The sequence below is a fragment of the Aedes albopictus genome, chromosome 2, assembly GCF_035046485.1.
Source record: "Aedes albopictus strain Foshan chromosome 2, AalbF5, whole genome shotgun sequence".
NCBI lineage: Eukaryota > Metazoa > Arthropoda > Insecta > Diptera > Culicidae > Aedes > Aedes albopictus.
In genome coordinates, this window is record NC_085137.1 from 188,278,089 (window position 1) to 188,293,279 (window position 15,191).

The window sequence follows — 15,191 nt, forward strand, 5'->3', positions numbered from 1 at the left end:
GTCGGTATGTTTTATCAACACTCTTCGAAAATTTCCTGTTTCTATGAATCAGTAATCTTCTCCGAGGAACCCTTAAAGCGCGAGTGCTCAGTAAGACTGGATCTATGGTTAACACCAACTTTGCTGGATTGTTACTCGGCATTCATGCAGGTATCAGGTATCAGTAGGTCGGCTCCAGAGGCACGTTCTCCTCCATTTGGGAAATTTGTGCCATTGCCATGAACACGAGCCTAATTCATCATTTATCTGCCGGAGAAGGGAAGGAAAAAGGATAGGACAGGGGAAAGGTAAGGGAATAGGATCGCATACACGCAAAAGCGTACCACAATGGGTTCACATAGCGTTCTAAAAAGGACACTGTGATAACGCATAAAGCGTAAAGAGAGCCTATAGCTCTTTACCACAGCGGGTCAAGAACAACAGAACGTCCTGAAGATTCAGGTTTCTGAAGTCAGTTTCATTTAATAAGTGTTTTACGAGTACTCGGAAATACAATTTTGTTTGACGGCATGACTCCAAACTATTCCAGTATTGTTTGTGCTGAGTGGCAGCCCAGGCGTCAATCTGAAGCTTTACCAAACACTTGGATACCGGAATAGCTGACTCAGGGCCAATGAAGTCATGTGATGCTCCAGTGCGAGCTAACTCATCAGCCAATTCATTTCCAGCGATGGAAGAATGGCCAGGTACCCATACAAGGTGCACAGCGTTTGCTGAATTCAGCTCTTCGATTTGAGTTCGACAAGCGATAACTACACCTAGAGTTGGCCGAAGCAAGTGCTTTAATAGCAGCCTGGCTATCTGAACAGAAGTATACTGCCCCCATTCGCACAACAGTCCCATGTGAATAGGAAACCCAGCAAACATGGGACTGTTATGCGAATAGGGGCAGTATATTACTTTGCCCATTACGCGCTGCTGAAGTGCTGATTGCACTCCGCTATGTGCTCTTATGTAGAGCAAAGATTTCGGCCTGAAAAACGGTGCAGTGTCTACCAAGTGAGTAAGACTGATGCAGCCTTAGCTCACGAGAATAAACACCAGCACCTGCTCGACCTTCGAGAAGGGAGCCATCAGTGTAACATACGATGCCGTCTGAAATACTTCTTTCCAGATATCCAGATGTCTACTCTTCCCGGGAAGGGAAATTCGTGGAAAATGTCCTATATGGAAAATTACAAGCAATTCTGGACGAACATTTGAAAAGGGCCTATCTGCTTTGCGTAAACAAACATGTTTTTGTCTCTGTAGGGCCCATCTGCATCCACTCACGCACATCAACACCCTTATCAGAAAGAGTGTTCTTCAAGCTATCTGTTAAGGGTGTTAATGTGCGTGGGTGTATGCAGATGGGCCCTGCAGAGACAAAAACATGTTTGTTTACAAAAAGCAGATAGGCCCTTTTCAAATGTTCGTCCAGAATTGTAAAATCACTTGGAGCAAGGACAACTTTGTCCCAATTCACCAAAAGTGGAAACAACAAGGTGTGTGCTGAACTGCGGTTCACAGGAGTTTCCTCTAGTAAACTGAGTACCCATAGGCGGTAAGTGCAAGGAAGTGCTTCTTGTTTGAGATGAATGTGTGGGGCAACGTCAAAGAGAACTTGAAACGACATCGTTTCAATAATAATTACACAACGTTCGATTCAAGCGAAAACGATAAGTTTCGCCTGCATTTAGGTTAAAGTGCTCGAATCAATAGTGCATGATTAGTTAAATGAGGAAATTCGTTCTGGGGGTAATTAAAAAGGTCCAAAAAGCCAGCTAAGAAAATTATAAAAAGAAATCAATAGAATACGGAATGCGGAAATGGATAAAATCTAGTACTGCATACTAGGTTTCATGATGAAATACAGAACTATGATCGGTCTTTCCCTGTTAGACCGCCGAGAAGAAAACAGCTAATGAAGATTAGAGTGCAAAGAGAAAATTATTCAAAGTTCTTTAAAGTAATAGTGAAATTAAAAGCAGTTTAACCGTGAAATTAATTTAATTAACTTGTTTTCCAGAGTTGTTATTCCATAGATGATCAACCACGGGGACGGCAACCTATTTTTTCACTATGGAGTTTGACAGGTTGGATTGTGCCTCCTTACGTGGAGCATAAATTTATGCTCCAGCCAATATATTCACCAACACAGTCGTGAAATTTGAATGTTTACCTTTTTACAAGGGTATTGGTGCAAAACGCTTGCATCCTCATAAAAGTTTTGATCATGAAAAAACGGCATATTTGATAATTATCAATTTGAGATTGTTAATGTTTAGGTAAAGTTCCTACAGAGAGTGGGAATTGTTTGTGAAAAGACACACAACACCTCTTTTCGCAAACTTTGTTCGCCAAAGTGCGTTTTTCCTTATTTTCTCCCGCTGCTGTATTGATTCAATGTTGGTATTAGTGAGCTCAGGTTGCGCATGATAAGCGGCAACAAAATCAGATCACCATAGCATCCCCGTGTGATCAACTGAGTAGAATATATGAAAAAAAAAACGTGAGTCGTGTGAGAAATTACTACTGATCATCGTAAGTCTCCGAGTGAGAGAAAATTAGAAGCTAGTTATAAATTACAAAATTTTTCTAATAGGTACAAATAGTAGAAAGTGAGAAACACAAAAATTAATCGTTAAGATCACTGAAAAAACGAGCAAGGTAAATATGGTGTACTTTGGTAGAAGAAAATGTGTCCTAATGTGCCAATTTTTGTTCAGCCAGCACGTGGCGTTATCCCGTTTGGGAACAAGAACGGTGGTGTCGGCCCCTCGCCGGAAAACTAATTGGGTGTGAGGACAGGGCAGAAGGAAGCTGGGACGATTCGCCTAGGTGCGCCTATCGCCTCGTGGCTGCGTGCCACTATAGGCCATCTGGAGTGCGTAGGCCGTCGTGAAGGATTCTCGGCCTCGCCGTCCACCAACGTCACCAAGGTGGTTAACAACACTGCGAGAGATCTAGCAGGGGAAAGGTTGCCACGCCAGCGACATCGTTCCTTGACTCACGTGAAACTTCGCTTCCCACGGTGAGCTGTGGTCCGTCAATCAAGATCACTCTCCGAAGCATTCCCGAAGTTGGTGCACAGTCGACCTAACCTCACTACCCACTGCCCGAGAAAAGCCGAAGGAACTCCCACAAAGTGAGACGGTTTCGTAACCGCTGCCGACTGCATGCACGCAGAACTCGATGTACACAGCGCAACGAGTAACTTTCATGCAGCGACCGAAAAGACAAAAGAATTTTCACGCAGATTTGTGTAACACCGGATCAACACAAAAAATGTGCTGATCCGGTGTTACACAAATCTGCGTGAAAATTCTTTTGTCTTTTTGCTCGCTGCGTGAAAGTTACTCGTGCGCTGTGTTGTTTCATTTAAGGGTGTGCTCAAGCCTCACAGGTCGTGATACTCTCCCTCTCGACCTCTCACGAACAGCGGCGTCGTTATCATCCGATCGCTCCATGCGCTAGATCGGCCCCGACCTTGAGGAAGTTTCAACCCAATACCCGTCGGTCGCCGGCTCCACGAATCCCCCGTAGTGTACCACTACCATCTCACACTGCGACCGCCAACCATCGTGGTGGTCAGGCGGTTCCACGACCTTTCAAGCCATCCGAGGCACGGCTGGCGTTGCGGAGTAAGTCCAAGGAGAATACATTTTACTAAGGTGGCGCAGATAAACATTGCAAACCACTGGTTGTCTCTTCCATTCTTCTGGTGTTCTTATGGAACTGAAATAGTGACGTCACTATTTTAGTTGCATAAGAACACCAGAAGAGTGGAAGAGACAACCAGTGGTTTGCAATGTTTATCTGCGCCACCTTAGTAAAATGTATTCTCCTTGGAGTAAGTCGGCATACATCCGTAAGTACCTATGGACACATACAGTGACATCTTCCGGTAGGGAATAGACAATCATAATCGCAAAAACCCATTGTAGAAAGTGAGCATGTGTAAACCGTAAGAAAAATTAGAGAAGAGACGATGAACACGATTTGATAGCCTAGTACAGTGGTGCTCAGGTTGATGTATACCGCGGGCCAAATTGAGATTTTACATCTGAGCCGCGGGCCGCAGGATAAAATTTATCTTGAGAGTATTCTAACTTTATCACTATTTTATTGTAGGAAAATTATAGATTTTTTGGATAATTTCGACAAATGTCTCTTGCATTCCAATTCTTTCAAAGATCTCAGTTCGATCATTGAAGACATATTGAGAATCGGAAATCCTTTTTTTTATCCAGTTCATTTATTTGGGGCTCAATCGCGTTTAACGCTTTACGGAGCCAAAGTTAAATTTTTGTTTGATATGTACAAATGCAATCTTATATACCATAATTACTATGGGTCAGAGCCAGGGTACTCCTCGTGGCCAGGGCCCTACATTTTCAATTTCAATTGAAATTTTCAGGCGAAGTTTGTAAACAATGTTTTCAATCGTCAATGGAAACAAGGCGCCGTCGTCGTCGCTCAGCCCGACTGTCATCGTCACCGATGAACCGACGGTGCTGCGCCGTCGCAGATGCCACTTTGTTTCGCACTCACAAGCTCACACACGCTCGTTCGACATCGAATGAATTTCTCTGTTATAACTCAATTAATGAGTGTAACAACCGGCAAATCTGTGTAATGTTAATGTATGCTATGCATATTTTACTGAAATAGTTTATTATTCATAAAAATATTAAGCAAACATACATTTTAGACCATTTGAAAATTTCAATTGAATCCCAGTCGGTGTGAAAATGAGCCGCCACCCGTCGTTGCGTCGAAGAAAGTGACAAGAAGGGCGGCTGAAGCGAAGCGCATGCATGTTGTTTTGAATGTTCTTGTCGTCGGCGTCCGTCCGATGCTGATGGGCGCTCGCTTTCAGCGTCATGTTTTGGTTTCGACGATGTAGGCCCCTGCTCGTGGCAGCTCGAGGTTAGTAAGTCACAATGTTTTAAGGATGGGCTTGGAAAGGACTGGGGTTAAGGGTTCCCTGAAGCTTATCCGGGCGGTATCTTTGGCTTAGCGTAAATATTCGTCGCCTTATAGTGTTGATACCACATTGTCGGTTTTCGTCTGCCGGATGGCCAGGAACAAAACACAAAAAGATAAAACAGAGAAAAAACTGGGGGATCGGAAATTCTATCCAATTGTGAATCAATTGTAGTAGCTAATCATTCATTGCTACTTATGGTGTGTAGATTCCATTTTCAAAATGTAGCATCAAACTATAGAAGAAACTGTAGCCACATTACAAACATAATATTAGCTTAAAATTATTGCTCACTACTAAATGTGTGAATTTTTAACCAAACAAAAGATTTTGTGGAGAGTATTGAAACCACTTTTTGAAAGAAATTAGACTTGGACTTGCTTTCAATTTTACCTCCGTAAGACCAAATATTTCAAAATAATGAATCATTCTACAGTTAGTATTAACATGAACTAAATTAACTTTTAACACAACTTTTTCAATCATGAAAAATTATAAGAAGTATTGATGTTGATATTGACATCATTTCATCATAAATGAAAGATAGACATTTGCATAACATTGAGCATTAAAATAATATGGTTTCATCATTTTGAACGATCTGTTCCAAAAAACTGTGCGGGCCGCATTCAAGAGCTTCGAGGGCCGCATGCGGCCCGCGGGCCGCAGTTTGAGCACCACTGGCCTAGTAGATGAGAGAACCGTGACGTCACAGGTAATGAAGTTTTCGAACGATCGTTCTCGGAGAAACGACTCCGACGAAACACAGAATGTAGGTCAGTAGGTCAGGGAATAAATGTGATCAACAGCTTTGGAAAATTTTACAAATTTTGTTTTGATTATCCGCGTGCTGATGCACGGAATAGTTTCGAATAGTTTCCACTTTGAATAAATCTTCAGAATGACTTTTAAACTTACCTTTAGTACGATTTATTAAATTTGGAATCGAGAAATCAAGGACATTGGAATTTGGGATTTCATTGGGTTCAGACTTTGTAGGGTTGGGAAAATCTCGTGGAGGTCGGTCTTGCTGTGGGGTTGGACTTTAGCAAGCTGGGCAACCCGATCCTGCAGTTCCTGCAACCCGATGTGATTGTCTGGCGTGAAAGCTGGGAACTTTAGAGGCTCCACCAAGACCTTCCTTACAAACTTCGAGCGCTGCCATGGGAGATGAAGAGAACGCTCCAGACATTGCCATTATGCACATCCTTTGGAGATGGCCTAATTTTGATTAAACCGTTCTCACTTCGCCCTTTTGCCAGCACACAAGACATCCATAGACCAATATTGGACGAACAACAGTTGTGTAAATCCATTTGATATACTTGGGTTTTAGAGCCCAAGTTGTACCAAAGGCTCGCCGGCATTGCCCGAAGGGCCGTAGGCCATACAAGCTTTCTTGATTCTGAACTCAACCTGAGCTGTCCAGGAAAGCTTGGAATCAAGAATGACTCCAACGTACTTTACCTGTTCAGTCATTAATTTCAGAATCAAAGAGACGTAAAGGTCGAACACCATTACGGTTTCGCTCTTCCGTGAAAAAAAAACAAGAGATGTTTTTCTCGGATTAATCGAAAGGCCATATTGGCGACACCAACCCTCAACTACCTGAAGAGCTTTTTGCATCAGGTCGAAAAGGGTGCTGATGCACATACCGACTAACAATGCTAGGTAGTCGTCGGCAAAACCATAAGTAGGAAATCCGCTATTATTGAGTTGCCTCAATAGCGTATCTGCTACGAGATTCCACAAAAGTGGTGATGAGACTCCCCTTGGGGGCATCCACAAACACTCAATTTCCTAATCGCCGCTTGACGCAATGTCGAGAAGAGATGTCGGTTTTTGAGCATTTGGTGAATCCAATTGGAAATCATTGGAGATATACCATGACCCCGTGCGGCTTCCAATATGGCATCGAAAGGCACGTTGTCAAAGGCACCCTCGATAGCTATGAAAACACCCAAGCAGAATTGCTTTTGAGCGAATGCCTTCTCGATATCGTAAACAACTTTGTGTAAAGAGTCACAGTGGACTTTCCAGATTGGTAAACATGTTGGTTCACATGAAGAGGCACATTGGCCAGATGAACATCACGGATGTGATGATCGACAATGCGTTCTATGCATTTCAGAAGAAAAGAGGTCAAAATGATAGGTCTGAAGCTCTTTGCTTCTAAATACGACGCACGAACCACTTTCGGAATAAACTTTACAGTAATGTCCCGCCAGGATTTGGGAATATACCCTGTAGCAAAACTGCAAACAAGTAGTTGTTTCAAAACGTGTTTGAAATGATTAAATCCCTTCTGAGGTAAAATAGGATAAATCCCATCTGCCCCAGGAGATTTAAAAGGAGCAAAACTATTAAGTGCCCATTCAATCGATTTTAAAGTTATGATACGCGAGTCGAAACTAAAGAATCATAGCTACAAGAAAAGACATCAGGTTCATCCGAAGATGTAATATCCACACATCCGGGGAAGTGTGTACTGAATAAACATTACAAAACTTCCTAATCAGAGGAAGTGAAATCACCATTTGGTAAACGAAGTTCGTTCACTTGAAAATTCTTAGATTTTGCATGGATTTTGTTCAACCGACTGGCTTCACTCAGACTGGAAACATTTGTACAAAGGTTTTTCCAGCCGGTTCGTTCAGCAGACCGAAGAGCATTCTGGTAGGCCTTGCGAGCCGACCTGAAAGCCTCCGATCCAGCAGAACGTCGCCTGTTCCAACTCTTTCTACATTGTTTCCTGAGCTTCGCCAGATCAGAGTTCCACCAAGGGGTTCCTCTTGTGGTCTTCATAGACCGCAGAGGGCAATCTTCGTCAAAAGCTTCCATGATGAAGGCCGTTGTAGTATCAACGGCATCATCTAAATCAATTGGAGTGTCAATGGATGGTGAGTATCCATGAAATTTGGCTGCAACCAACTCGGTAAAGAGATCCCAGTTGGTTGACCGGGGGTTCCTGAAACGCAAAGTTTGCGAAGTAACATTCACATGTTTAAAAAAGTGCAGCGATGGTCAGATAAAGATTCTTCATCTGACACATGGCTAGATGGCTAATTCTGGTAGAGCAAAGCGTTATGTCTAACACTTCCGCTCTAGCAGATACCATGAAGGTTGGGCGGTTGCCTATGTTAAGTAATCCAAGATCTGTACTACTTAAGTATTCCATCAAACTGGAGCCTCTCAAATTGATGTCTGAGCTGTCCCAGATTTTAAGGTGAGCATTAGCATCACTACCAATAATTAGCGGAAGGCCTTTTGAAGTGCAGTATGCTATACCCAACTAACAATCACTCTTTTTACAAGCACCTTTACGACGAATTGATTCAGCATGATGCTGAATAATATTTGGATAATTTTCAGGCACAACCTTTGTTCGGGTTTTGTTCACACAAATTTGGAGAAACTGTAAAGCATAGTGTTGTGTACCAACTAAAATGTTTGTTGTTAAATCGTTTTACAAATATATAGTAAAACTGTTATTCAGCTGTAGCAAAAATGATTAAAAATAAAAAAATGCAAAATTTTTCAATTTCCACGAGAGTTTATGATTGGAACTTAATGCTGTGAACAAATATTGTGAAATAATAACTGTGAGGACTCGGTTAATGTATCAAAATACTACAGCAATAGACACTTTAATAAAGAGCAATTAACGATTAACTTTATTTAATATTCACACCACACCGCTAGCTTGTTTACAGTCTTCTCTCTTCTATATCCATACACTCTTAACAATGACAAGCCATAAATATAAATATAAACACTTCAACGTATATTGACCATCAGGTATGCTATTCGTAATGCGGCCGTCACCACATCTCCTTTTTTCTCATAGAATTATAATTCACTCTGAGGATACTTCACGAATCACAAAATCTTTCAAATAAGAAGGTTGCCTGGTTTGACGTCGTACTCTGGAAGAAGTAGAAGGTGACACATGATCGTTGACTTGGGATTGGGTGATGAGTGTTTGTTCAGTGTCTGAATCTTGACGGCCTCGCGAAGATGAATCTACAGTTTCCTCTTCCACCAATGAACCACATGAAACTTTCTTAAGGTGTACCACATTACGTTGATAAACTTTACCGGTTTCCCTATTTCTGACTGTTACCCTCGATCCTTCTTTGCTCAGTACAACGCACTCGCTGGGATTGAAGTTAGGCACGAGTTTATTTCCAGGAATCAAATTCTTCATCAAGACAGTGTCACCAACTTTCAGTTCATTTTCTTTAGCCTGTCGCTTCCTATCTTCATTCTCCTTTCCTTTTTCTTTAAGCAATTTATCTCTATCGACCACTTCAGCTCTAGATGGTGCAGTTTCAATATCCTTTATCGATGGAATTTTGGATCGAATAGTTCTTCCGTAGCATAGTTCGGTGGGGGTTTTACCAGTAATTGAATGTGGAGTCGTGTAGTACATCAGAAGATAGTCTTGAAGATCCGCTTTCCAATCTCGGCCCAATGAATTACTTATTTGGAGACGTTTAAGTAACGATCGGTTTTGGCGTTCTACTAGACCATTTTCTTGGGGCCAATATGGAGTCGAGTAATTCAAAATGATTCCATTTTGCTTACAGTAGCCTTCAAAAAATGCACTCACAAATTGTTTAGCATTATCCAAAGTAATTGTTACTGGAAAACCTAACCTCGTGAAGATTTTCCGTAAACGTGCAACTGTTTCCTCAGCGGTTATATGTTTCATGATTTCGACCTCCTTATAACGACTGTAGTAGTCGATTATCACAAACAGATATTCTCCCGAAGGTAATGGTCCCAGGAAGTCCAGCGCCACATCAATCCAAGGTCTCATAGGAAGTTCTCTACGATGCATTGGCTCAGGTCTATTTGGTAGAGAAACGAGGCGACATCCTTCGCACACTGAAACATATTTGGTAATTTCGCGATCCATGCTAGGCCACCAGACTCGATCTCGCAGCCGACGCTTCATCACGGTTTCACCAGGATGACCTTCGTGCGCCAAGGTTAACATTCTTGCCCTTAAAATTTTAGGAACTACCAGTTTGTTCCCTCTAACCAGCACGTCTCCAACAACTCCAAGCTCATTTTGCACCATTTCGTATGGCTTTTCATTTGTCCATGTTCCCTGCCGCAGGCAATCTCTGACCATGGAAAGCTCTTCATCCTCTAAAGATGCGTTCTCCAACTCCACAGTGTCAACCGCTGCCGATTCCATTATAGCTAGTACTAAAAATTGGTTATCACCGTCAAAATCGTCTGTAGAAGTTATCGTTGACAGACGAGAAAAAGGATCAGCTATATTGCTGCTGCCTTTCCTATACCTCACTTCAAAGGTGAAAGATTGAAGACGAAGAACCCACCGCTCAATACGGGGGCATGGTCGAGATGTAGGTGAAAAAATGGCCTCGAGTGGCTTATGGTCTGTCTCCAATTCAAACTTCCTACCTATCAAGTACATAGAAAATCTTTCTACTGCCCAAACTAACGCTAAAGCTTCCTTTTCTGTTTGGCAATAGCGTTTCTCCGTAGGACTTAAACTTTTGCTAGCGTAAGAAATGACACGTGGATCATGTTCTCCTGGAATATCGGAAAACTGTACCAATACAGCCCCTAACCCAACTGGAGACGCATCGGCAATAACTCTGGTGCGAAGTGAGTTGTCGAAAAACTTCAGCATCTTTATGTCCATTACCATTTCCTTCAGTTTTTGAAACGCAGTCTCATGCTCTCAATTCACGCAACGATGCACAAACTGTCGCAAGATCCGGGAGAAATTTACCAACATATGTAACAAGTCCCAGAAAACTCCTTAACTCTTCTGCTGTCTGTGGAGCCCGGAACGATTTCAACGCCGCTATTTTTTCTCCGGTTGGTTTTACTCCTTGAGAGGACAAATGGTGTCCTAGAAAATCCAGTTCGCTTACTCGGAAAACACACTTGGCATGGTTTAACAAAATGCCTTTCTTGCTGAAATTATCCAGCACCTTCCGTAAAGCACGGTCATGTTCTTCTAGGGTCGCTCCGAAAACCAAAACATCATCAATGAAGCTTATGACATTTTCACAATCGGACAGAATCTGTTCCAGAACTTTTTGGAACATTTCGGGGGCACACGAATTGCCAAACATCAGTCGCTTATAGCGGTACATTCCTCTGTGCGTGATGAAGGTCGTGATGTACCGAGAAGATTCACTCAATTCAATTTGATGAAATGCATCTTTGATGTCTAGCCTACTAAACACCTTGGCATTTTTCAGTCGAGGAAGAAAATCCTCGAATGTAGGCATCAAATGTGATTCTCGTTTGATGGCTAGGTTTGCTCGCCGCATGTCTACACAAAGACGAAGGTCGCCGTTTTCCTTAATTATCGTGACTAATGGAGAAACCACTGACTAAAGTCATACACAGGCTCAATTATCTCTGACGCTAACAAATAATTCAATTTCTGTTCAATTTTATCCAGTAGGGCTAAAGGTGGACGTCGAGCGTGTTGTATGACAGGCGTGACACTCGTGTCAATTGGAATATCTAGTTGTATGCCTTTCATGTTAGGAAACGGTCGCTTTTGTTCAGTCTGTAAACGGTAAATCTCCTCAGTCTGGGTACTAGGCAACCCCAATGACAAAACGCCCAGCTCCAAGGCTGACACCTTCCCCAAAAGTGGTTGTGAGCCTCCTTCAATCACGTAAAAAGTTGCGTCCTGACAGATCCGTCGATGTCCCCCGAGAATTTCGATGGTACTCTCGAAAACATGTCGAACAACTAAGGGCTTCGCAGTTCTCCCATACGCTTTGAATGTTTGATCAGAGTTTGATCGTAGGTTCTTAACTTCCACCCTTTGAGCTTTCATTCTTTCCCAGGTAACATCATCAAGAATGTTTTTCTGACTGCCGGAATCGATTAAGACCTGAACAAGGACTCCACCAATAGCAATCCACAAATACTCATCTCCCTCTCCAATAGCAAAAATAAAACTCGAAGTTATACCTTTCTCCTCCACATCTTCAATCGTTCTGACCGGCTGTGATTGAAAACGGGAACGTTTGCGGTAGTCCTCATCCTGTTCCTCACGTTTGTTCTTCTGAGCCGGTTTTGAAGAGTGGCAACGAACTGCAAAATGTCCTACTTTTCCACATTGGTCACAGGTTTTAGTTCTGGCTGGGCAAACCTTATCGTTTCCATAGTGCCCCTTCCGGCCGCATCTGGAACAACCTTCAGCTCCTCGTTGAGGCAATTTCTTCGGTGCATTCCGGATCCTGTTTATTTCACCAGACGTAGATGGTTGGCCGATATTCGATGAGGTCATTTGACTGGCTTGAAATTTTATCGCTTCGTGGGAGTTGACCAACTTGATAACCTCGTCCATTACCAAGTGTTCTCTTTGCAAGAGCTTCTCGCGTAGATCGGGCGGTGCCAATTGGATGACCTTATCGATAACGCTTATATCCTGCGCTTCTTCTTTGCTCTGGCCGAAATTGCACTTGCTGGCGACTTCGGTGGCTCGCAGAATAAACTTGTCCAAAGGCTCGTCCTTTCGTGTCATCGACCAGAACAAAAATCGTTGGTAGGCTTCGTGTTGCTTCGGTGCGAAATACTCGTCCAATTTGTCCAACATTATCTTGAACGGATCAACGCCGAGCCTTTCTTCGACGTCTGCCCCCGGAAGAGTTTTGAACACATCCTGAACATCGGGCCCAGAGGAATATGTTCTTGAGACGTGTTTTGTTGTTCAAATTGTTTGCCAATGCCATATACTCAAAATTCCGCTTGTATCGCTGCCATTCATCCCGAACCTCATTCGGAGGCAGCAGCTTGAATTTGAATGGTGCAAGGTCCCATTTATCCATCACGGATCGTTCCACTAAAAGAGATTCAAAATAATTTAGCCTCCAAATGTTTCAATTTCTCTCTTGTTTACCTATAAGCTTTGTAGGCTGTGTATCGGAACTCAAACCAGTCACTTTCCTTTCAGCTTCCTGCTGAAAACAAATACAACGTTATGCTTGTTTAATTTTTTTTTTGTTTACCTGCAATGCTTAGGGACCAAATTCGAGGCACTTCTCGAGCAGATTAACGGCTCCGTCGGTTTCTTCAACCACGATTTCTCCCTAGAACGAAACATAATTTCCCGATTACAACTCAGTTTCCAGCCAAACATTCGTATTCCCTTCCTGTTGAGAAATGTATACACATTACTCGTTAACCGTAGCGCAGTACTTTCTAATCATTTTCTCAACTTAACTGTAAAATACGATTTATAAGAGTCTCACTGTGACTTGCACTGGCTGTCTGTATACGCTCTCCGGGAGACTTACTGTACAATGCACTAACCGTTCGATTTCCTTTTTACGCTCTCCGAGAGCAATGCTATGCGATGCACCAGCCACTTCCATTTAGTACGCTCTCTGGGAGCAATGCCATGCAGTGCACTGGCCACTTACCAATACGGTCTCCGGGACCATTTCCAAACCGACTACCAAACCCCATTTGAATATCAAACCACTTGAAATAACTTCCTATGATGACATCCGAACATTTTGCATTGCTGCATTTTGGGCAGCACCACTTACATTTCCCCATAACCTCAATTCAATTCCGAATTACCTCCGGACTTCCTAACTGCGAATTAACAAACAAATATCAACTTCCTTACCGTTTTTGCCGATCCTCGTCGCAACTGTGAGGACTCGGTTAATGTATCAAAATACTACAGCAATAGACACTTTAATAAAGAGCAATTAACGATTAACTTTATTTAATATTCACACCACACCGCTAGCTTGTTTACAGTCTTCTCTCTTCTATATCCATACACTCTTAACAATGACAAGCCATAAATATAAATATAAACACTTCAACGTATATTGACCATCAGGTATGCTATTCGTAATGCGGCCGTCACCACAATAACTACACATAAATTTACCTAAATCCAGATTCGAACTCGAGACCCGTCGATTGCCAGCCGCATGCCTTCCTATCTGCGCCATCCTAGAGATGATGAATTGCAGCGCTCAAATCAAAACATAAACTTCCCGTGGTTTAATAATGATCAGACTCTGACTCCTATACAGCAGTGGTGAATTAGCACAACATTATGGTTAACGACTGAACAACAGATTAATTCAGCTATTTTTCGGTAAAAAACGCGTGTTTTTCATCATGTACTCTGAGTCGAAGTATGATGAAACGAAAGCGCTTATTTGACTTGTGAAAAACACATTATTCAGATACATGTCCTATTTTTTACATGAACTTAACAAGAAGCAGAAAAAAGTCTTGTTAAACTATGTTGTAAAGGAATTACTGCGAGTCGAATAAAAATCTTATTAAACGCTTGAAAAGTGTTTTAAATTATCGTTATTGATACCAATACGAAAAGTTGAACATTGGTTACTTTTTCAATTGAAAAAGCATTTGCACAGTAATATGTACAGCATAATTTTAGTTCAGCTATAATTACCATTATAAAGCAACAATTCAGCATGCATGCTTGTTTGCGGCTGGCGATTGTTACTTGGGTAGGTAACCACTAAGCATTTGAATAAGCCGTGTATCAGCCCGTATTACGTATTTAAAATGCTTGCTGCCCTACATAAGCAGTTCGAATGCATAGCTGCATTGAGTTAGCATAAGCTGTGCTGCTCAAAAGCTTTCGGCTGTTAATTAGCATTTCAACTGCTTGAAGTGGTTTCACTTGGGGGCATACAGAATGCTTTTCAACTGTTCTTTAAATGCTATAGGAGCAAAAAGGTTGGGAGATATGTTACGCATTTGGCAACACATTTTGTCTCTCTCTTACAGAGCCCTGAGAGAGAGGAGACAGCTGGCTTCGATCTCGTGCTACTTAATGTCAAGGAGGACCTGTCACAAACTGTCACCGCGAACCGAGCTGAAAATCGCACATTGGTGGTGTGGAGTGGCCAAATATTCAAAGTATGTTATTAAAATTTCGCTCCATTTGTTGAAATTAAAAAAGATACAATGATGATGGTCAGTTTTCGTCAACCAGCGCAACGAATCCATTTATTTTCCATGCTCTGTCGCAGCAAACTCAATATGCAAAACAATTTTGACCAATAATAAATTTTCAAACCATTGTGCGGCGCACAAAATTGTAAAAAGAAGTAAGAAGAAGAAATGTAAACATCGGCGCCGTCAGTGAGCTGTCTTCTCTCTCTCAGACAGAGCCTATGCTTCTGTTTACAAATTTGTGCATCTTATTTGTTTC

The 15,191-nt window shown here is 42.2% G+C and overlaps 1 protein-coding gene across 1 annotated transcript; it reads right to left on the reverse strand.

Annotated features, from left to right (window-relative positions):
- Nucleotides 1-8,576: 8,576 nt before the first annotated feature.
- On the reverse strand, nucleotides 8,577-12,652 carry LOC115253641 (uncharacterized). Its single transcript, XM_029859338.2, has 2 exons — nucleotides 11,948-12,652; nucleotides 8,577-8,895 (listed from the first exon to the last, which is right to left on the reverse strand). The coding sequence occupies exons 1-2, from the start codon at nucleotides 12,573-12,575 to the stop codon at nucleotides 8,861-8,863; spliced, it is 663 nt and encodes a 220-aa protein (XP_029715198.1). The 5' UTR covers nucleotides 12,576-12,652; the 3' UTR covers nucleotides 8,577-8,860.
- Nucleotides 12,653-15,191: the final 2,539 nt, after the last annotated feature.

Coding starts and splice junctions, on each gene's coding strand:
- LOC115253641 (XM_029859338.2), bottom strand. CDS start 12,575: ATGTTGGACAAATTGGACGAGTATTTCGCACCGAAGCAACACGAAGCC. Junction 8,896..11,947: donor TGAAGATGTGGAGGAGAAAG/GTATAACTTCGA, acceptor TACTTCTTCCAG/AGTACGACGTCAAACCAGGC.